The sequence below is a fragment of the Scleropages formosus genome, chromosome 13, assembly GCF_900964775.1.
Source record: "Scleropages formosus chromosome 13, fSclFor1.1, whole genome shotgun sequence".
Classification (NCBI taxonomy): domain Eukaryota; kingdom Metazoa; phylum Chordata; class Actinopteri; order Osteoglossiformes; family Osteoglossidae; genus Scleropages; species Scleropages formosus.
The window spans coordinates 4,772,569-4,795,096 of NC_041818.1; the positions used below are offsets into that span (position 1 = coordinate 4,772,569).

A 22,528-nucleotide genomic window follows, 5' to 3' on the forward strand; every position below is an offset into this window, starting at 1 on the left:
GCATGTTGGCACAATTTGAACCATTCATGGAAACTCATACACTACTTGTACATTTCATTATATGTATTCATTTAGTTGACGCTTTTCTCCAAAGCGACTTATAACATTAAGCTTACAATTATTATTCAGTTACAAGTTTCCAATTATTTAACCCTTTATACAGCTGGGTAATATTTTTACTGGAGCAATTTTAGGGTAAGTACCTTGCTCAAGGGTAATACTGCCGGCAGTGCAGATGAAACCAGTGACCTTTGGTTGCCAAGGCAGCAATTCTAAACATTACGCTACCAGCTGTCCCCAACTGCACAACTGTAATTTTTAGAGAAATATGTTTAATGTTCCATGGAACTTAAATTAATCTACTTCGGTACTTGGTTAAAATAGTGGGATCAAGAAACATTTTTACATATAAAAACCAACAGGACTTCAGACATTCCAGCAGTATTTCTACTGGATAATTATTTGTATCTTTGGATGTGTAGAGCAATAAAGTAAAACAGGAGGCCAGAGAAGAAGACCAGTGGCATTCCAGTAGCAGCCACTATGAATGACCAGCCATAGTGAGCTTCCATATGGACATTGGGACAGTGTTCTCCTCGCTCTTGTAAGATGTACCTCCTCACATCTGCCACCAACTCCTTCCAAAGCACAAACAGAATAACAAGGGCCAAAAATAGGGATGCTGGAAAAAAGGAGAACAACATTCTGGTAAGTCTTTGACTCCTCACAATGTGGCGTTTGGTCTCCATTCGTAGCACAGGAGTCACATGAGCAATTTCAAATTTCAGAGTGAAGCACAGCAGCACTAATTCAAGGCATAGCTTTTCCATAACCATTAATATCTTTCTTTGTCTCTCTGTTTATGACTGTCTCCTGTTGCTATCACAGCCTCTTTTACTGCGATGGAAAATTTCCAAACCTGGCTTGTGTGAGGAGCTGAAAGCTGGACCATTGTAGTTAAACAGCATCTGTTCAGAAAGGCTCTTAAGCCAGCATGGCAGACAGAAAATTCATTTATGCCTCATGAACAATGTAAGCATGTGTGCACATGACATCATGGACTGATGACATGGAGCTGGAAGTATAAAATGAAAACATTGCACACAATCCTAGATCTCAAGGGTATCTGAATAACAGTTTGCCCATAAGCCATATTTTAAATCAATTAATGAAGACAAAGATTTCAGTATGAATTGGCATGGTGGGTGTGTAGGAGAGAATGAGTGTATGCTACAAGTATATGTGAATGTATTTGAGTGGTCAGTTGGACTAAATTTACTGAGCTATGCCATGCTCAGAATAGCCTGGCTCGAACAAGCTATTTCTGGTGTCCATGGGCGAGGGACATATACACACATATTTAAAGGCTCCGAAGACCAGAGACCTCCTGCAGGTTACCCAAATGTACAGGCATGCTGGCACACATACATTCAGGGCGCAAGCAGCTCTACTCATGAAGCATGGTAATGCAGTCACTCAGTCCAAACTGAAACTTCCACATATGCAGACAAACTCCAAGCGTCAATTTGTGAGCCATGCAGTGAAATCCAATATGCAGAGCCAGAGTGCAGGCCCCTCTTGGGGGATGAAGTCCAGGGCAACCGTGACTGACAGTCAGATGCCCGTTGTCCTCACGGGAAATGACCTGCTGTTCTGCTGGCATTGACACTGTGAGCCTGCTTTTTCCTTCTGTCTGTCTCACACACACACACACACACACACAAAAGCACACTCACAGACAAATACACTCTTTCTATTTTCATCTATATTTCCCTCCTCCTATCTCATCAGCATTTGTATGAGTGTTCAAGGTCTGTATGCTCCTGCTAATGGGCTGGCTCAGAAACCAAACATGGAAAACGCCGGTAGTGATAGTAGATGGTGTCACTGATTAAAAATACACTTTCTTGCCCATGCCTATGACTCATCTGTGGACATCTGCTCTTGTGGAAGGCAAATATGCTGTACATATCACTTAAACACTAAGGAGGGAAAAGGCTTTTCCTGAGGTGCTAGCGAGGAAGCAGTAATGCTAAGGCCCAAACTGACTGGACTGGCTAGTGAAAAGTAACATCTGACATTTCAGTGTATCCAGGCTAGTGACCCTCTCGAGTCACAACAGACCTGCACACAACAGTTACTGCCTCAGCAACACCCAACATAAACAAACTGTCTCTGAGAACCACTGGCTCACCGAGCAGCACTTTCAGCAACTGCACAGTGTTTCTGAGGATCAGGGCTTCATTAATCAAACAAATCACCATACTGAAACTCACTGAAAGTGTGGAGATTAGGGGATTTAAAGGACATTTACATGTCTTGCCTTTGACTTTTTTGCCCCACCTCTGTCCGTATGCATGGGGTTAGGGGTTAGAATTAGGGTTTGAGGGCTAGGAGTTACAGTTAGCGTTACCCCTAATATGAAACCTAAGGGAATGCTCACTGCTACCGAGAGCCTTACTGCAAGCCACAAGTGAATTTTCCGATCCTTTCTCTGAGCAACAGGACGTGTTCCAGACTCCTTGCTGAGATTAAAACTCACCTGCAGTAAGCAGGAAGATTCCTGCCCAGCGGTAGAGCTTGGCACTGGTAAAAGGCACCGCACACACCAGGAGGAAGCCTCCCATCAGGCTGGCACCAATGGCCAGGACTATGAGCATTGTCCAGAACCCGCGGAACACTGCAGGAACAGAGGGAATGATTGGGGTGGTCGGGGATGGCACTGTGCATCCAAAATGAACCTGACAGTGGTTAGTAAGAAGCAATGCCAAATGCTTTTACCTGCTGTAGCATCATAAGCTGGGTGCGGAACTGGTCCCACAGCAACAGGAAGAGGAAAGAGGTACCCACGAATACACACCTTGGGTGCTGGCTGATTGGCTGAAGACATTTTTAGGAGAAGGAATTAGTCATAATTCGTGTGTTTTTCTGTTTATCGTTTCTGTTAAAATAGATTTCTTCTTTTTTCTTTGACTGTTTGATTCCAGTGGCCTGAATCTGTCTTTCTGTCAGTCTGTCTGTCTTGGTTGGCTTTCACTTCTTATGTTAAGTATTTTTCTCCATGTCTGTCTACTTTGTGACTTTTCCTGGTGTCCCATCTCACAGTCTGTCTGCTATTCATATTTCTATGGTTTTTTGTGGCAGGAGGAGTAGTGGAGTTAGACTTTAAGAATGGGAGTGCACTCCCACAATGGAGTGGCTATTTCTTGCCCTCTAAGCTTTAACATGGATGAGATGATGATTAAAACACACAAAAATAACACTGAAACAGTTGAAGAAAAGGCTTTTTCAAAAAGCCCTGTTCCATTGTCACAGCCCCTAGGGGTAATAGTCCTATAGGCCAGAGGAGGCGGAACCCACTGCCATTGACCCAGACCCAAGCACCTGTTCACAATTAGATACTTCCTAAGGTATAAAGAAAGCGAGTGGTGGATGGTGGGTGTCGGATTCTTAATCTGCGTCTCCATAGTACTCTTGTTGCAATTAGTAGTTTCCTGTTTTCTCAGTTTGTTCCATAGGTGTTTATGTTCCAGTCCCGAGTTCCTGTCCTGTCTACTCCTGCCTCTTGTTCTCCAGTCCTGGTCCAGTGTTACAGTCCGGTATTTTGTCACACCTCTTTGTTCAAGTCGTACTCATGGATTCACATTTCTCTTTTCACCTTTGTGCAAATACGCTGTGCCTCTCTTTGTCCCACGTTCATTGTTTCACCTCCACCCAGTAGTCTATACTTTGCAATGTACACTTCTAAAACCACTCTGCACGGGGGGTCATTTCACTTTTCGTCCGTGTCGGACTCCCGTCCGGACGCTTACAACCGCCAGTGGTCAAAAGGCTATCAGAAAGTTTTGTACATCAGTATTTGTATCTGTTTGGCACTTACTGAACAGAACAGCCCAGACAACATGGATGGAGGCCTCCCCTTTGAATGCACACCGCCAGAAGAAGCCTTCATGGTGCAGGGTGAGAGATGGGCTGCTGGAAGGCCAAGTCACCCCTTCTGACTGAGAGATAGAGAGAGTGAGAGATGGACATCAAAGCCTGGAGAGCACTCATCTTTGAGACCTGTGGAGCAACTTCACATCTGCCATGCAGTCTCTTCTAGCAGAGTGATCAACTGATATTGGTGGAAACAATGATGGAGCTTTAGGAGAGACCATCAGTAGTGAACCAGTGACCCCAGAGATGCCCCCAGCTACATGTAGCCATTCTTAGGACCTTTATACTTAAGTCTGAACAACACATTCTGTTTTTCCCACCGTATCAAACCGAGTTGTAGTTCTGCAAAAAAACATCAACACATGTTCTGAATTCAGAGCAGTTTCAGTCAGTGGTCTGTGACTTATAATCCACATACTCAACATGGGATCCTTGACTATGCTGTCAGACAGTGATTGATGGTGTGGCATGAGCAGTAATGTCGCTCTGTTTCTTGTTTGGGCTGAGAACGGGGATTGTTGACTGTAGCGTTGTTATTATTCCTGCTTCTGCTAGACATGGTCATGCTGACAATCAAGGGGAGCAGCATCTGTCATTTGAGTTTACAGAAGAAATCCTGGAAACAAAATAGGTATAGTTTACCCATAGCTTCTCCATCTTATTGTCCTTCTGAAACTTTACTTTTGTGGATTTATTAACTGCATTTGCAGGAAACTGGATGTGTACCACAGGGTCCTCCTTTACAGCATCTGGAAGGCCTACCTGTTCCTCACAATTCTCTTTCGCCATCTCCTCATCGGGACCTTGCCATCTCCCGCCTAGACTTTTGAAATAGACTTATCAAAACCTTTCACAGTGTAGTCATGGGCCAGGTTTAAACCACAAAGTAGAGTAAGCCTGCCAAGGAATCAGGGCTTTCACAGCGTTACCAGCTTATAGGCTAAGTTCACCTAGGCTTTTTAACCCAGCATCCTCTGTGTGATTACTGGTCTACGTGAGATTCCTGGGCTCTTTCTTTGGTGGTCCCACACCTCTTGGTTAAAATGAGTTTCCAACAGCTGAGACAGTAGTTATTGTATTGCTGAGCCAATACCCCAAACCATTACCTCAGGTTAAAGCATGGTCCTTAACTGTTACATCATAGACCCAACTGAATGAGTCTATGATCATTAGCTGTGTTTTAGTATTCTATTACAGAATATGCTCATGTCTTCAATTATGCCACAGTTTCTAGAAAGCCCCTGAGCATTATGCAGAAAGTCAAATTTTCCCCTAGAATTCAGGTGTGCGTAGTACCGCCTGCCCTCTTCGTTCCAAAGCTTTTCTTCAGTATACACATCAGCAGAAAGTGCCAAGTTAATGAGCTGGTGATTAATGAGCAGGGCAACAGCCGCATAACCGTGCTACAGGTTCAGTAATAGGTAACTGTGGCTACAGTCAAAATTTTTCATTTGAATTGTCGATCACAGTTGTAGCCCCCTTTCACTGGGATAATAGTGACTGTTTCTCTTTCTTAATTTGGAATTTGCACAATTTTAATTTATTTTGCTGTATTGGTCATATACTGTATATCTCGCTGGAAAACAATTTGGATGTGTAGTGTGTGAATGACAGAGAAAGTGTGTTTCACTGATATATGGATGAGTGACCCATTGTAAGTAGTGTATCTAGCAGTGTAAGTCACCTTGGTGAATAAGATGTGTGGGCTGATAACACTGCATAGAGTTCATTGCAAGTCGCTTTGGAGAAAAGCATCTGCTAAATAAATGTAAATAAATAAATGTATGTAAATGTAAGAACATCTGCGTATTTAAATATTTATAAGTAATGATTTAATGCACCTGTACACATCTTCATAATGATAAAATGCTAATGAGATGTCAAAAAATGGCTCTCACCCCAAAATTGACAAAAAAGATCAACATGGTAATTATCTAGGTCATCCCATCGTTCCATCTACATCATTTCATATTTCACTCTCAGTTGTCACTTTCAGTGTATTAGTAGTGTGTGGGTGACTGACAGACTAACTGTTATGTCAAAGGGGAAAAAACAAGTTCTCTGGTAACTTCAGCTGGATTTTATTATTGTTTTAATCATAGTTAGCTGTCTCAAGAGATCTAGAGGACTATATTTGCAGTAAATTGTCTAGAATGGCATATTTCTGCAGTTTGCCACAGAAAGTCAAGTTGTCCTGAATGAAGTAAAGGATATTAAGGGCATGACTCACCATTCAGAGAGTCCAAATGTAGCACAGCAATTAGGTTTAACTGAGACATCCCTGAAGTCTACATCAAGGCTTTTAGCCACAGAAATTGATTTTCTGTCATTATTTTTATTTCCCTTATAAACATCAGTCTGGACGAAAAAGGTTAAAATTGTAAATAACAAAGTAATTCTTCCTTAAATCATAGAATTTTTTTGGAAATAAGCATGAAAAAGGGGAGTTATGGGTTATGTATTAAAATGGCCTATGCTGGTAAAAGGGCTGTGTGATTCTGTGTATGGAAATCCATGTACAGTATATAGTATGTCTGGATATGTGCATGTGTGAGTCATAAGGGTGGGGCACTGACAGCTCTCATAAGGGGGAAATAGATGCTCACTGTATATCTGTGGTATAATCAATCCCCCCAAGAGGCTGGTCTCTCTAGGCCTCTGACATGTGGTCTAAAGCATAAGAATTATATGCATGTGGGTGTGCAGAATGAACACTCTCTTCAGCGCTGGAAGTTTCATATTATGCTGTGTATAGCTTACGTGGTTAGACTACAGGATATAAAGAATGTGGGTACATTATAGACTGAATATTTGTTATACTATATAGCTAAATGAATAAATGTAAATATATTATCAATAATTGGACATTACTGTATACATTGGTAAAGTATAATGATAGTGTATAATTACATTGCAGACAGTATGGTTATGATGTCTTCAGTATTTATCCTTACAATATATACTGCTTGCATAATTTTACTGCAGGTTGCATAACTAGAAAACATACTACATGAACGGTTAGAGTAAATAGTGTATAATTAAAGGAGGTATAGTATATATGAGTTGAGACCTCCATTTGAATTGCGAGGTTTGTTTAGAAAACATTTTTTAGATCCTAACACAATTTTCCTTTCTCTCTCATGCCTCAGAAAACAATATCCAAACTGCAATGTTACAAAACAGATTATTATCACAGGCATTTTTACTGCGCAGCCACAGCTCAGAAAGTAGCATCCAATCTGAGAAAAAATTTTGGTCAGCAAAATAATAAATGTAGTGCAAACACAGCTCTAGCAGTATGATTCAGTGTACTGTCTGAATTTTAATTAAGATTTAATGTGTTACAATTTTTTAAGGTTACTTATTATATAAGAAGTACCCACACAGCACAGTGTATAATTAATGCAAATAAATATTTTATTAAATTTTTTTTTTTTGCTTTGATTTGACTGTAGGTCAGCAGTGAAGTGGGCAGCTGAGGTCATGCAATGAAGCTTAAAGCTCTGAGATGTCAGACCAATAAGGCTGCAGCTGTAGCTCTACTGTGAGCACCAGGGCATCAACCTGGGGCAGCAGGTGACGTAGTCCTCAGAGTTGCTGCCTTTGGGTATAAAAGTCAGAGGTTTGAAGGCCATCTCCCGCTGTAGTATTCTTAATCAAGGTACTTACCCTGAATTGATACAGTAAAACATGCCCAGCTGCATAAATGAGTAAATCAGCATGAGTTGCTTGGGAGAAAAGCATCAGCTAAATGAATAAATGTGAATGCGATGTGCCTCTGGATCTCAGCATTCACTTTTTTTCACTATCCACTGAAGATTTCAGTCTGCACACATGATGCCTGGCAGTGAAAATTTCACAATTCTTGCCCCCTTTTCCGGTGCATATATGCCAGGACAAGGAGCAGACTTTTGGTTAGTGAAGCAAACCACAGCAAGCTGTATGGTTGAGGTGTAGTTTGCTCAGATGCCATGTGAAAGGAGTGGGCAGAGTCAGCCGCATGTGACTCACCTCCGAGCCATTTGCAAGGCCCACCAAGCTGCTGTTTACAGCCCGCGGGAGATGCTCGTACCCCTCGCAGTCATCGCTCGCCAAGAGCCAGTAATCCGTCCCAAAGGCCACCAGAAAGCAGAGCACCCCAATGGCCCCCACAACGCCCGCCAACAGGGCTGCTACACCCGCCTTCATTCTGAGCACGGCGGCGAGAGCGGCCGCAGCGGGGTACAGTGGGCAGCAGTGGCGCTCCGGTAAACAGGAGGTGGGGAGAGGAGGGCGAGCTATGTTGCAGTGGGGCAGGGAAGGGGGTTGCTCGTGGTGTCAGGGGATTGCCAGCTATTTCAGGCAACAGAATTAGCAGTCTGTGGTGTGTGTTTAGTAGAAGACAGCAAAGAGGAGGGCTTTGATCAACAGAGGGGGCTTCTGGGTGGGGAGGAGGTATCACAAAGCTATCAAGCACCCAATCCGCGATATCAGCTGGCTGGCCCATGGCTTCCGTGACTCCGTTTATTGATGGCAGCTATTTAGCCCCTCCGTGTGACACTTTGAGAGGGAACAGAAAACACATTAAGTGGCAGATGCCAGCTGCTCGCTCAACCCTCACTGTGCAGTTCACCTCAGGGTGCGAGGACAGGAACACATGGTGGACAATGAATTATGGATATTCCTGTACATATTCCATGTATTATTTCCTTAGACTCAAAACATATCACATTTAACCCTCACATACCAGGGTCCTGCACAAATGAAAAACCACTGCAACGGCTTATGAAAATATAAATTCTTGTTTCATACCATGGATATATTATGCAGTACAACAACATTTTTGGCCATTACACAGTCATTTTACTTCCACAATCAATATTTTGTTTTCTGCAGTGACTTGCATTAGATATTTTTGAACAGATATACACGCTTAGCGTCTGAAATCCAAAATGTTCCTCAGTTTATAACAAAGGCTTCAAAGACAAGAATTTTGAGTTACATTTTCTTGCTCAGCTGACACTTTTCTATGAAGCAAATTACAATTTTTTTATCCATTAACATAACTGGATATTTTTCATTCGAGCAACTTTATGGTAAGCACTTTGCTTACGGACACTGCAGCAGTAAGTAGGATTCAATCCTGCAACTTTCAGACCCAAAGGTAGCAACACTACTCATGTCATCATGATGAGCAAATATCATTTTTACCTAAAAATTTGTATATTGACCTAACAACTCTCATATTCTCTAAACAACTTGCAAGACCAGACAAGGCAAGCAGCCCTGTTCAACCCCTACAGGGTGTAATTTCTCTCCTGTTACCACATAGGCTTGTTGTGGGTGAAGAGCTCAGAAGTCTCATGTCTCTATCATCTATGGCAACATTAAGCAAGAAAATATTTCAAAGAGGGCTAAAAATTAATGAAGTGAAGTCTAACATGGAATCTGAAACAATAAAACACACTGCTATAAACTTCATCTCAACCACACATACACACACACACACCCACACACCTCTTCTTCTTTCGTTTTAAACCCCAGCCACCTCCTTTGGTTTCAGCAGAGTGTGTGCAATACGTCATGCCTGCAACAGCACAGCAGCTGCACCGTCCACTTTCACTGACAATCTTTTCAATGAACCTTTTTGCTACTAGGGAACGCATTACCTATTTTTCCCAATTTAATGAATGAGAATGAAGAGTTCTTGTTAAGAATTCACTTTTTCAGTACATGTTCAGGAATAAATTACGGTTATTTTGCAAGGGAAACCTGTACTTCATACTTCATATCATGTTGCCTATCTCAAGCAGTCACAACCATCAATTATGGTAAATACACATAAATCATGACTGAAATACAACATTCAGTACCATTATTATAACTCTTAATTGATACCTTTCTCCAAAGCAACTCACAATTACTTCTGCATATAAGCAGGGTAATTGTTGCTGGGGCAATTCACAGCAAGTACCTTGCTCAAGGGTACTACAGTGGGAGCAGGATTTAAACTTAGGTCCTACCTGAATGCTAACTTTTATAAACAATCTAAAAACACACACACACACACACACTGACTGAAACCGCTTGTTCTGAGCAGGGTCACGGCAAGCTGGAGCACAAGCTGGAGGGGGAGGGGACACACCCAGGACAGGACGCCAGTCCGTCGCAACAAAGTAAAAACATGTACCTTAAATCAGTTATAATGTAAACAGCTTTTGTAACATGAATACCATCACACAAGAATAAATAAAGCTTCACGATCAAATTAAGATCATGTAATGTAACATAATAATAAAAATGTCTTAGTGCTTTATAACCATCTCTAATGGTAAAGAGTGTGCATACTTTCCAGTGTAGAAGACATAGACAGACATCTTCTCAATGTGAACTTATATCATGAACATACAGTATGTACCCTGACTCCAGGCCTCGGCAACCTGTATTGAGCAAGTGGTTATCATGAGTGAATGAATGAACGAACGAACGAACATATAACATTAAAACATAAACTAAAAATAATAGTTTTCTTATAAATATGATTAAAAATAATATATTGCATAAAAATACCTTTTATTTTTGGTATTTTAATCAATTTCAGGTGATATATTATTCATGAGGGGGGTGCAGTGGCGCAGTGGGTTGGACCAGGTCCTGCTCTCCAGTGGGTCTGGGGTTCAAGTCCCGCTTGGGGTGCCTTGCGACAGACTGGCATCCTATCCTGGGTGTGTCCCCTCCCCCTCCAGCCTTACGCCCTGCGTTGCCGGGTTAGGCTCTGGCTCACCATGACCCCGACTGGGACAAGCGGTTCTGAAAATGTGTGTGTGTCTATTATTCATGTGCAAATCTTTTTACCAATATTTCTTAAGAAATAATAGTTATCTGATTCCCTTCCAATGGGAATTCATGTATGGAGTGATTACACGGAACTAATTAACTCTGTTATGAGAGGAACGTGTGTATTCACATTTTTCTCCTTGTTTTTGTTGTAAATGCTTTCTGCTATCGACTTAAACATTTAAGGTTTATCTCATAAGCCTTACAGTGTCATTATTTCATTTGTATGAATATTATAGATCTGAGTGATCAACTTTTAATGAGCAAATTGCACTTATGCATCTTTTGTGAATATAAAGAAAGCGGTTTGACTGAGAGAGGCTGTACAATGTCCAGGGTGTAGCAACCCCTCAGCTTTGTGCCCAGTGCTTCCGTGATAGACTCCAGACTCCCGTGAACCTGAGCAGGATAAGCGGTTAAAGAAAATGGATGGATGGATAGATGGATGGATGGATGGATGGACTATTATTATTTTTGTTTTTGTTGTTGATCTGTCTATTATCTTTGTATCCACATTGTCTGTTTGACATTCCTTGTACTGTGCTGTAAAGCAGTGAGGAATATGACAAGATCAGTTACAAGTTTAATTATCTTCATTCTCATGCCTTGTTTTGCTGTTTTTACAAGTGCTGCACTGCCCTCTAGTGCCTTCATCAATGGGATCCCTGGGAAGAGGAAAAGGAAAAAATATGTTGTTGAAAAATATTTATTCACTCATATGGACTGCTGGTCCATTCAGGCTGTACCTCTGCAGTTCTGCATGGAGAAGAGGAGGTTTGTCATTGTGAGTGCAGTTACTGGCTTGGACCAAAGCGTACATCCACTGAATCAATGAGATTAGCTTTTGAATTAAATTCAATTCAATTTTTTTTTATGGTGCGCTCTTCATGCAGTGACACAGACCACTTAAACACAGACATAGGGCAATGCCTTATAGGTCAGAAGTAGAATTTCATAATCAACTCTAAATGCGACCGGGAGCCAATGCAATGATTTCAGTACCGGTGTTATATGGTCGTATTTCTTAGTTCTAGTGACAATTGTCGCAGCAGCATTTTGTTCCAAGTGTAGCCTGAATACAGTCTGGTACAGACAATCCGATAGCAAAGCATTACAATAGTCCAGCCTTCTTGAAACAAAAGCATGAACCAATTTCTCAGCATCCTGCCTACATAGGAATAGCCATAATTTAGCTATGTTTCTCAAGTAAAGGAAGCATGACTTCGTGAGAGCATTTAAATGAGATACAAGTGACAGCTTTTCATCCAAACAAAACTTCTTTTTACAAAAATAAAACTTCTGTAACACTGAAAACTGGTATGGCCACTCTGTGTGATCAAAAGCTTTTTCACCATCCAGTAAGATGTTTACTTCAGGAAATTGCGATTTCCTTGAGTGTATGATACAAGGAGCTTTCTAATATTAGTAAAATATTAGATATTAAAAGAATCATGTTCCAGATAAATTTGTTCTATCGTAGTTGGAAGAATGGGCTCCAGTTATGCTACGATTGTCTTAGAAATGGTCTTGACATTCAGATAGGATATAGGCCTGTATGCAGATCATTCAGTTGGATCTTTTCATTTTTTAAGAACAAATTATATTTAGGCTTGAGAAAATATAGCTGCTAGAGATGTATTTGCTATGGATTCTTGCTATTTAGGTAAAGATTTAGGGGCAAATTTATCACAATCTTTAAAATAAAAACAGCTAGAAACCCATCTGGGTCCAGCATTTTATTATTCTGTGTATTTTAAATAGACTACATAATCTCTTCCAGACAAAGGATAGAGTCCACATTAGTGGCAAGAGAGGAATCAGCTGCTGGCATGAATTTCACAGGGTCAGATCTTTTCACTTTCTTGAGAAAATTTTGAATCTTGGTCTTTGATCTTCAGGAATGGTTTCCCTGACCATACAGCTTTTTTGCTAACAGCTTGTTCTCAGTTTTCAGGTAGAATCATATTTCTTTCAAACTAGCAGTTCCATTACTGTAGTCAAACACAGTTCTTCGCACATTGGTAAGGCCTCTGTTTTTGGTAAATTGTACAGTAGATTCAAAGGAAGACATTGTAGCCAAGGCTTTTTTTTCCAAAACTGCATGCAATTGGTTCCTTGGTCTTGGCCGTGGATGTGCCCAGCACTGCACTGCCCTCCTCCCCCCTTATCCCCGCAATCTAAAACTGCAGAAAATGACCTACATACATCACAGCTGCATGATGGTATGGCAGATGGTTCTTCTGGCCTGACAATATTTTTTTTATTACACATCCATAATTTTGGGTGTGGTGGGAGGCCCTCCTGCCCACAGTGGCTGGACAATGAGATTGAACTTGGGTTCAATCTCCATTCAGCCCAGCTGGCTTTCCTCCAGGTGCTTTGATTGTAGGGGTTCAGAGTGGTGACAGTGTGTCAGACATTGTAAGCCATCTTGGATAAAGGCATCAGCTAAAAACTAATTACTAATTATTATAAGCTGCTTTGGAGAAAAGTTTCTGCTAAAGGATTAAATGTAAAGGTAATATGAAATTCTGACATTAACGTACAGTAGCTGATCTTTAAACTGGTGGAATTAAAACATTTACCTTTGAATTTTTACTCACCAAATACATTATGATTAAGCCGCAATCACTGCCCAAAGGTACGTCAGGCATTGATACTTCCTTAATTCTTGGGACTGTACAGCGTGATGTGGTTTTACGAATTTTTTTAAAAGTGTCATAATCTTGAAATTAAACTTTAACTTTTCTTCTGAGGGAAGTGCCTAGCTGTAGGACTTCACCATGTCCTCAAACCCTGAAATCCCTCGGTCTCCACCATAATACGTCATCATTACAGCACACACACGTTACCTGAAGCCACATGTCCCGAGCGGGGTCACAGCGAGCCGGAGCCTAACCTGGCAACAAAGAGCGCAAGGCTGGAGGGGGAGGGGACATACCTTGGACAGGACGCCAGTCCGTTGCAAGGCACCCCAAGCAAGACTCAAACCCTAGACGCACCAGAGAGCGGGACCTGGCCAAGCCTACTGCGCCACTGCACCCCCTTAATTACATAACAATATCGTCAAAGAATATTCATAAAAGGATGAAAAATATAATCAGCCAATGTCAACAACCACGTGTCCCAAGCGGAGTCACACCAAGCCGGTGCCTATCCCACAAACACATGGCGCAAAGCTGAAGGGGGAGGGGCAACACCCTGGATGGGATGTCAGTCCATCACAAGGCACCCCAAGCAGGGCTCAAACCCCAGACCTGCCACACAGCGGGCACAAACCCACCACGCCTTCACGACCCCAGTGAAAATATAATCATTATTTTTAATCATATAAACGTTTCATATATTCATTTCGTGGAAAGATCTGGCCCACATTTCAGTGCTATACAAATCATATGTCATATGTTTCGGACAGGCAGAACTTAGTGACTTTAAGGAGCTCATGTCAAGAGGTTGTATTGTCTTGCACAGGAGGTCCTTGTGACGAAATGTGTGGAACGTTGGAGACAAAGGAGGAAGTGTGAAAAACATTTGTCACTGTGGTTCATTGTAAAGCAACTCTTGAAATACTTTCCAATCTGTCAAAGCATCTCCTGTGATGTCATGTCACAAGATATGTGGTTACACATTTTAGGTATGGTATGGTAAATAAATCTGTACCCACACACCTTGTATGGTATGGATCAATATAACTTCAGCTGTGGCATGTATTTGGAGTATTGGGCTGACGTTTTTCATCATGACTATTTGTCAAGTCCACACGCTGACAGAAAACAAAGGGTCTGATTCTCTGTGAACAGAGAATAATTTTTGCTCATTATGAGAATATTAATTATTTAGCTAATACTTTTTTCCGAAACAACTTTGACTGATTTTATCAATTTATGCATGAGTGTAAATTTTACTAAATGAATTCACACCTTGATCAAGGGTACTACAGCGGGAGGTGGGATTTAAATCCAGGTCCTTTGAGTGTAAAGTGGCAGCTCTACTCATATAATGCTGCCTCATATAATTATCAAACAATAAAGACCCCTCTGTGCAGATCTTTGATCCCTTTACAAACGGGAGTTTGACAGGGAGCTGTAGAAGAGCACAAACAGAAACTTCGGTTGGTTGTGAAGTGGGTGGTCAATGAAGCCAAATAGTTGAAAAACAGCCCAAACGCCCCACCGACAAACAGTACCCTCATAAAACTCTTAGAACAACATGGGTGAAATCAGTCTCAAACTGAATAAATAAATTTAATTTGCACAATACATATACATGTTTTAGCTGGATGCCTTCATTAGCATCTATCATGATACGCTGAGTTATACCTTGAAATACTGTATAACTATTCATTTTTTTGTCTCACATCTTACCTAATACTGTAAATCTCTTTGGGTGAAAAGGTGTCACCTAAATATGACAGCATATTCATTGTAAGTCTCTTTTCTTCGAAGAGAAAGTAAGGTGGGGGAAACTGTACACAGTTTATAGAAAACAATTACAACCCCCATTCTTAATTATATTACCATGTGTACCATTTAATTGCTAGTGTACTTTCTGTTATCTGTGTGTCCAATAATTAAGATGCCATAACCTGTCATATTTCTGTAAACTGTATTTATGTGTCTCCTGATACAGCAGGCAGAAATTGGTCAGTGTCCTGAAGAAAGAGGGAAGGAAGACAGTACTTCATATGATTTCCTCCATTATCTGTCTCTTATGTCAGAAACAGGTCTCTGGGATCATGACGGATATCATCTCGGACATCCTGGAACCCTGGGAGAAGGAGACACCAACAGGGGTTATGGGTGGCATGCCCACGTTAGTCAGTCACAGTCAGTCACCATTGTGATCAGATGTGTCATTAATGTTCCAGCTCAGTGGTGGAAAACAACCACTAAAAAGAATACCTCTACAGATAAAGACTTGAGAAAACCAACGTTGTGTATGTTCAGAAAAGAGGAAACAGTTTATTTCCTCATTTGTTTTTTTTGCTTGTGGAATTTTTCTTAAAAGACTAAGATATTAATTTGTGGCACATCTGTACAATTATACTGGTGCCAAAAACCGAATTAGTGTTGTAATTAGGGCTAATATGTAACACAGACGTTTCATTTCACATGTTTCTTCCTCTTTCCGCATATAAAGACTACTGCTCACCCAGATGGACTGTTCATTATCTCTGGAGACTTTAACCAAGCCGACTTCAGGAATGTGTACCCAAAGTACCATCAGCATATCTCCTGCCCCACCAGAGGCTCAAACACCCTCGACCACTGCTACACTTCACACAAAGGTGCGTACCACTCCCTGCTGCGTCCACACCTCGGGCAGTCAGATCACGCCTCGATTCTACTGCTCTCGGTCTACGTGCAAAAACTGGAGCGAGAGGAGCCTGTGACTCGCACTGTGCAGCGCTGGACACCAGAAGCGGAGGAGAGGCTCTAGGACTGCTTTGACTCCGTGGACTGGGACATGTTCAGAAACTCATCCTCCAATCTGGACGAGTATGCCACGGTGGTCAGAGACTTCATCGGGTATGTCTGTAATGCACATAAAACAGTCTGCTCATTCCTCAACCAAAAACTACGGATAACTGCCGAAATCCAAAATAAGATCCGTGCGCGAACTTGCACGTTTCAGTCCAGAGACATGGACGCGTACAAGAAGAACAAGTACGAGCTTCGCAAAGCCATCGCAGAGCGAAACGGGAATACAGCAGGAAGGTGGAATCAGAGTTTAACTGCACTCAAGATGCACGTAGGCTGTGGCAGGGAATCCAAACATTAACAGATTATAAACCACAGACGCGGACATTGACAGGTGCCGCTCCATCTCTCCCTGACGAACGCGTTTTATGGCTGCTTCGAGTTCAAGAACAAAGACCCCCCCGGTGCTGATCCCCACAGCACTGCATGATAACGCCAGTCTCACCGTCTCTGTAGCACAGGCGAGAAAAACCTAATGTGCCACCTTTAGTAACTAGAGTTGGACTGTTCTTCCCAAGCGCATTCGTAATTACACTGTCACTTTAAGCATTCTTATTCTCATTCTCTTGTTTTGAGTTCTCTGGCTGTCAACTGGTATTATTGTTATTATTGTTACCATTATTCATTGCTATTGCTGTTTCACTACTCACTGTCATTGTCATTGTTTTATTTGTGCAGTATTTCTATTGTCTCTGTCTTTGTCCATAGTCTGTGGAGAAGCATTCAGGAAGAATTTCATGATGCTTGTACATGGTACTTGTACCTATGACAATAAACTTGAACTTGAACTTGGAACTAAAGCTTACATTCATCTTGGAGGAAATGTGTGGCACATGGCTTTTGGTGGCTTCTGCCAACTGGCCAGTTTCATTTGCACCTTCATTAACAGTGCTTCTCTGTGGTGCCAGCTGTGTTTTGCAATAACTTGTGCAATGGACAAAACTGCTGTATTTTACACTTTCAGTAATACAAGGCATTGTGCAACACATATTTTCTGCAGAAGACCTGGAATGGCTTATCTAAGTAGCATTTTACCGCTATAGATAGTAAACCTTGGGCTATCACCAAATTGATGCCAATTTACATTTTTAAGTCTATCTTGGAATATTTTTCCTTTTGTCTTCTCTGGCCATGAAGGAACTGCAGTACTGAGATATGACAGCAGGTGGAAGACCTTCTCAAAAATTTATATTTACTCTCATTAACTCTCATTTTTAATAACTAACTATATAAACGACATTCCAGCCTCAGTTACATTACAGTGCAGTGTACAGTAATTATTCAAATGTCACTTAATTTATACAGTATGTGGAAATTGACGTTATACATTATATTTCTGCATATTATACAAATATACAAATTAAGTGTCCTGATTTCATAACATATAATCATATAAAATCATATGTCTCATATCAGTTCTGTAGGTATTCGATAAGGTAGCATTTAAGGTGTTGGCCTTGTAACTGAAAGCTTGCAGTTTAAATCTCAGTCCCACCGTGGCCGAAATACCGTGAGATATTAATACTTATTTTAAATAATAAAAAAATAAATAAATAAATAAATAAATAAATAAATACATTTTAAAAAGTGCTAGCTTGGCCAATAAATTTTTTATTTAATGTACCACATTTACACAGGGCACTTGTAGCAATACTAACTACAATCTGTTCACAGTATCAAGTTTCTTAAATATGGCCTTTTCAAACAAAGGGGAAGTTCCATTCTGGTTAATGAAAGAATGTTATGTACAATATAATTTCTTTGAAAACTTTTACTTCTTGTTCTGGGTTGTTCCCATTTCTTCTGTGTCCTCTTCCTCACTTTTTGCTTTGTGCTTGACTCCCATGATCACTGCAGCCTCAGTAATGTGACCCTAATTTCCCTCTATTTATTATTTATTTATTTATTTATTTTTTTCTAGACATTCTCTAAATCAGACAACTCGCTGTTGTTCAAGTTTAGCATCTTATTCACATCGTGAGCACAGTTCCCACTTGTCACACATGGTTATTTTTATTTCTCCCATTCCTCTGTTTAAAAGTGTCTCAGCATAAAAAGGAAATGACTCTTTCTGAGTCGACAGGATGTCAAACCCCATTTCAGAGCATCTGCACCGCCTTTGTAGCCATAATTTATAGCTATTTACAGGATTTGCGCCACATGGGACAGTAGGTGGTGTAGCGGTTAAAACTGCTGCCTTTGGACCTGAAGGGCTCAGGTTTGAACCCCACTTCCTGCTGTAGTACCCTTGATTAAGGTACTTAACCTGAGTGGATACAATAAAAATTACTCTGCTGTATAAATAGGTGAGTAACTGTGAATGAAGCATGGCACTGGATAGTGTTTGATTACGTCCACAACATGACAACCAGTCTGAATGTAACATTTTGCTTTCCTGTGCCTATGCAAGTCAGTTAGAGATGATGGCAGGAGCTAAAGGGGGTGGGGTTTCACTGGGGGTTTGGATGCCACAGGGCACTGCTCTCCCAGTTTGGTGTCGGAGATGCGCAGCACAGGCGAGCTGAAATCAGAGCTACACTGGGAGCTCAACAGCCCCAGCGCTGTAGCTGGCTCTGTGAAGAGCTGTGAGTTCGAAGGCAGAAGGCTCGGCAAAGCAAGGCCGAGCGGGGGCAAATTTGGAGGGGCCAGGCTCGGTGGCAGCACACAGCCAGGGGAAGATCCACACCGTGCCAGGTTGTCCTCCATGTACTGCCGGTACACCTCCAGCACCTTGCTCTCAAGGTACCCATTGAGCATGGAGTTGGATGGTGGCTCCCCATGCAGAGTAATACTGGTCTCTGCGGCATCCTCTACAGGCAGTTGCATGCACCTCTGTGTTTCCGGCACCATAGATTCTAGTCGCAGGTGGTCCAGCTCCATCAGGTCCCTGGACTGCAGCAGCGGACCCTCATAGGATATGTAGCTGGGCACAGGGCTCTCAGAGGCCCTGTCCCCTAGGTGGTCCCCATGAAGCTGCAGGTCAGGGTAGTCCTTGCACAAGCTGGAGCAACACCAGGAGCGGTATAGCTCCAGCCCACAGTACAGGGGGCTCTCAATGCCAGGGATGCAGTGGGCCTGGCCAGGCTGGGGTGCCGCATCAGGGGCCGGTGATTCCACTCCCGTTCCCTGCAACTGCGCCGACCACTCCTCCTTCCCTTCTCACACAAAAAACCTCAGTAAGAAAAAAAAATCATCCACTCAAAGAAACACCCCTCTTTAGGTGGCGTGGCATTCACCTTCTAATAAACCCCCCCAGGAATGACATGTTAGCTCTCACCTTTCTGTAGTTTCAACACCAAGGAGCTCTGGCCAACCTCGGGGAGGGGACCGCAGGCTTGTTGACTCCTGGGCGTGCTATTGCCCCTCTCCTCCTTGTACCCAAGAACAGACAGGAAGCCCTCACTCAGCATATCTGTGCCTGTAGTGCCAACAGAGACTGTCTCATTATGTAAAAAATTTCAGACCTGAGTCACATAGAGGCAAACCAAAGACAAATTGGATACTTCTGTGGAAACACATTATATGTCAGCTTTGCAAACATCATCATTATTTTTCTTATACTTATTATAGCTAGTTCTTTGTCCAAAGTAACTAAATTTTAAAGTTAAAATGAAATATAACACATTGTAAAAAATGGGCTTCTTTTTACTGTGGCCTCAGAAGAGCAGCGGTAAGGGTCATCTGTCCCTTAGCATACAGAACAAGTTGTTTCTAGTACTATAAAGGCTATTTCTGTGACTTTTGAGCTAGACGGGAATATTGGTGAGACCATTCAGGAGTGGGTGTGGAGTCCATGCAGAGAAAATAGATTGCCACAGAAAGTCACCTAAAAACACCTTATTATGACAATATGGTACAACAAAAGAGCATACTTACGAGGATCTGACCAGGAATGTGGAACCTGAGAACAGACCAGCGGCTGATATGGTAAAAGGCGGGGAATGGTCAATCGGCGCACTCTATCATGAGTGGAGTGCAAGTTCAGCTCTGCAGTCCTTTGTGCTGTGGCGCAGGCAACCGCTTCTTTCGTATCTGAGAAACAGGAACTGCCTGGTAAAAAATATCACTGAAACGCTCACACTATGTCACATGGAGGCCTGAGAGCTCTGAAAACCTCAGATCATAAAAGGGAAGTGAATGCTCTTGATTCAGTGTTTGTATGCCGGTGACTGTAAACTCCAGAGCAGTTTTTTGCATTCGTTTTGGTCAAGGCTCTTTTCAAGAATGTGATGAAAACTAAGAACGTATCCATTTACACAGTTGGGTAAAATAAACTGGAGCAATTTAGGGGTAAGCACCTCAGTCAGGGACAGTGAAGCAGCAGGTGGGATTAAAACACACAAATTTAAGACCTGAAAGAAGCACCTTGAATAACTGTGCTACCAGCTGCCTTATACTATGTTATCTTTTTAACCCGAACTCTAACCCTTATAATTAATCTTAACCCTGACACTAATCCTAACCATAACCGTGATCGTTAACCCTATCACTAACCCTCAAGCCCATCTTCATGCACCCAAGGACTCCATGGACCCCGGGTTCCTATTGCTGGCCTAGAGGTCTGTTTTCTTACTTTTTTCTAGTGACCTTTTTTCTACTAATCCAGGCCACAAATTTCTTAGTTCAATATACCGACCCAGCGGTGGCAAACTGTTTATATTTCATTTCCTCCAGTGGGTGAACATTATGAGGGAGCTGTCTACCATCAATGCTAATTTAGCCAAACAAATCAAACCGTGTCCTGCTTTCGCTCCCTTGCCGCCTTGCCCTTGTCTGAGGTACAGCATCTTGGGGCTGCCAACTGATTGTTCCTACCCCTTCCTCCTCATGTCTAGTTCAGTTGGGTCTCCTGCCCAACAGGAGTCTGCCAGTGGTTCGTATCCAAACAGCCTTACTGGGTCCTCACACCTTAAGGTGACTATCTCGCCACTGAACATCTGGGTCCAACCAGCCTGCAGGGTTATAGAACAGTGTCTTATCCTTCTGTACAGACACAGTAGAACACAGAATATAGAGCTTAACTATGATACATTAAATATCATATTCATGTGTAAAAGCTATACAAAATTAACTGCGTGAAAACACACCTGAAACGTGAAAGTGTACCGATGTACTCAGGTGTATCTATGGACACACTATGAATAAATGTTCCTATTCAGAAACAGGGACCCACATCTGATCCATCATATGTTTTTGTTTTCTTTATTACTGTACATATACAGTATAAAGTATTAACCCTCCTTTAATTTTTTCATGTTTTATTGTTTTTATGGCCAGGCAGGGACAACTCAGTGCAGAAAAAACAATGGTTTATTTCAACACTCAGGACACAAATATGTTCTGTATGGTGCAGTGAAGAACTAGACTTAAGGCAACCACTTTTAATAAGGTACCATATATAAGAAAACTAATCACGAACATCCTAACAAAATGCCAGAGTGAAACATATTTGTACAAATCACTTTTTAATGAATGACAAATAGAAAAACACAAAATAACTGAGTCTGTAAGTATTCACCCCATTTACTATGGCACATTTAAATCAGCTTTCGTGGGACAGCTAACAAAAAGACACAAAAAAGTTGAGTGAGGGGGAGAAAAATTTTATAGATGCTGTCCTCTTGCTGAACACCAGGAGCCCCATGCAGGCTACTACACCCCTCTCGAACCCATGCTCTCAGTGCTCAGGCAGCTGGTTAACGTTGTCCTTTTGCATGGAAGCAGACCCCTCATTTGTCCTTCCCCCACATCCAGTCAGCTGTTGATCCTGCCTCTCTGCTCTGTAACCTGGACAACCGCATCTACCCCCAGGCAAGCATCCTTGTTGGCATTAGCATCATTCACACAGTGATCTGGCACCAAACCTGCAGGGAGCCCTGCTCTGGTGGCCTCTGTGCACAGTTGTCCTCCGTTTCCAGACAGGCAACATCTCCATGCAGCTCTGTACCCCTTGTCACCGCATGTTTCATCACAAAGGAGCTCCACACCCCCTATTGAACCATGCTGGCTTGCTGTTGTTACTCCACTGATATGGTTTGAGTCTGTGATGTTGGGCACTCACCTCACAAGAGTACTTCATCACCGCAATCCATGCTACTTTGACTGATGTCATTTACATGCATATATGATCCTCATTAAATATTTTTGTCCCACAGTGTGAATCATAACACTTTCAGGGGTCTCAGTGTCCTTAACTCAGGCAGAAATTGGTGTAGCGGTTAGAGTAGCTGCTTTTCAATTAAAGGACCCAGGTTTGAATCCCACCTCCTGCTGTAGTGTCCTTGATCAAATTGATA

At 42.0% G+C, this 22,528-nt stretch overlaps 2 protein-coding genes across 2 annotated transcripts; both read right to left on the reverse strand.

Moving 5' to 3' along the window:
* Positions 1-208: 208 nt before the first annotated feature.
* Positions 209-8,124, reverse strand: LOC108925392 (transmembrane protein 182-like). The gene is made up of 5 exons (XM_018737250.1): positions 7,948-8,124; positions 3,881-4,001; positions 2,782-2,880; positions 2,543-2,680; positions 209-682 (listed from the first exon to the last, which is right to left on the reverse strand). Exons 1-5 carry the CDS (start codon positions 8,122-8,124, stop codon positions 459-461), a joined length of 759 nt encoding a protein of 252 aa, XP_018592766.1. The 3' UTR covers positions 209-458.
* A 10,356-nt stretch (positions 8,125-18,480) lies between these two features.
* On the reverse strand, positions 18,481-19,464 carry LOC108925314 (uncharacterized protein CXorf21 homolog). The gene is made up of 2 exons (XM_018737143.1): positions 19,443-19,464; positions 18,481-19,387 (listed from the first exon to the last, which is right to left on the reverse strand). The coding sequence occupies exons 1-2, from the start codon at positions 19,462-19,464 to the stop codon at positions 18,666-18,668; spliced, it is 744 nt and encodes a 247-aa protein (XP_018592659.1). The 3' UTR covers positions 18,481-18,665.
* Positions 19,465-22,528: the final 3,064 nt, after the last annotated feature.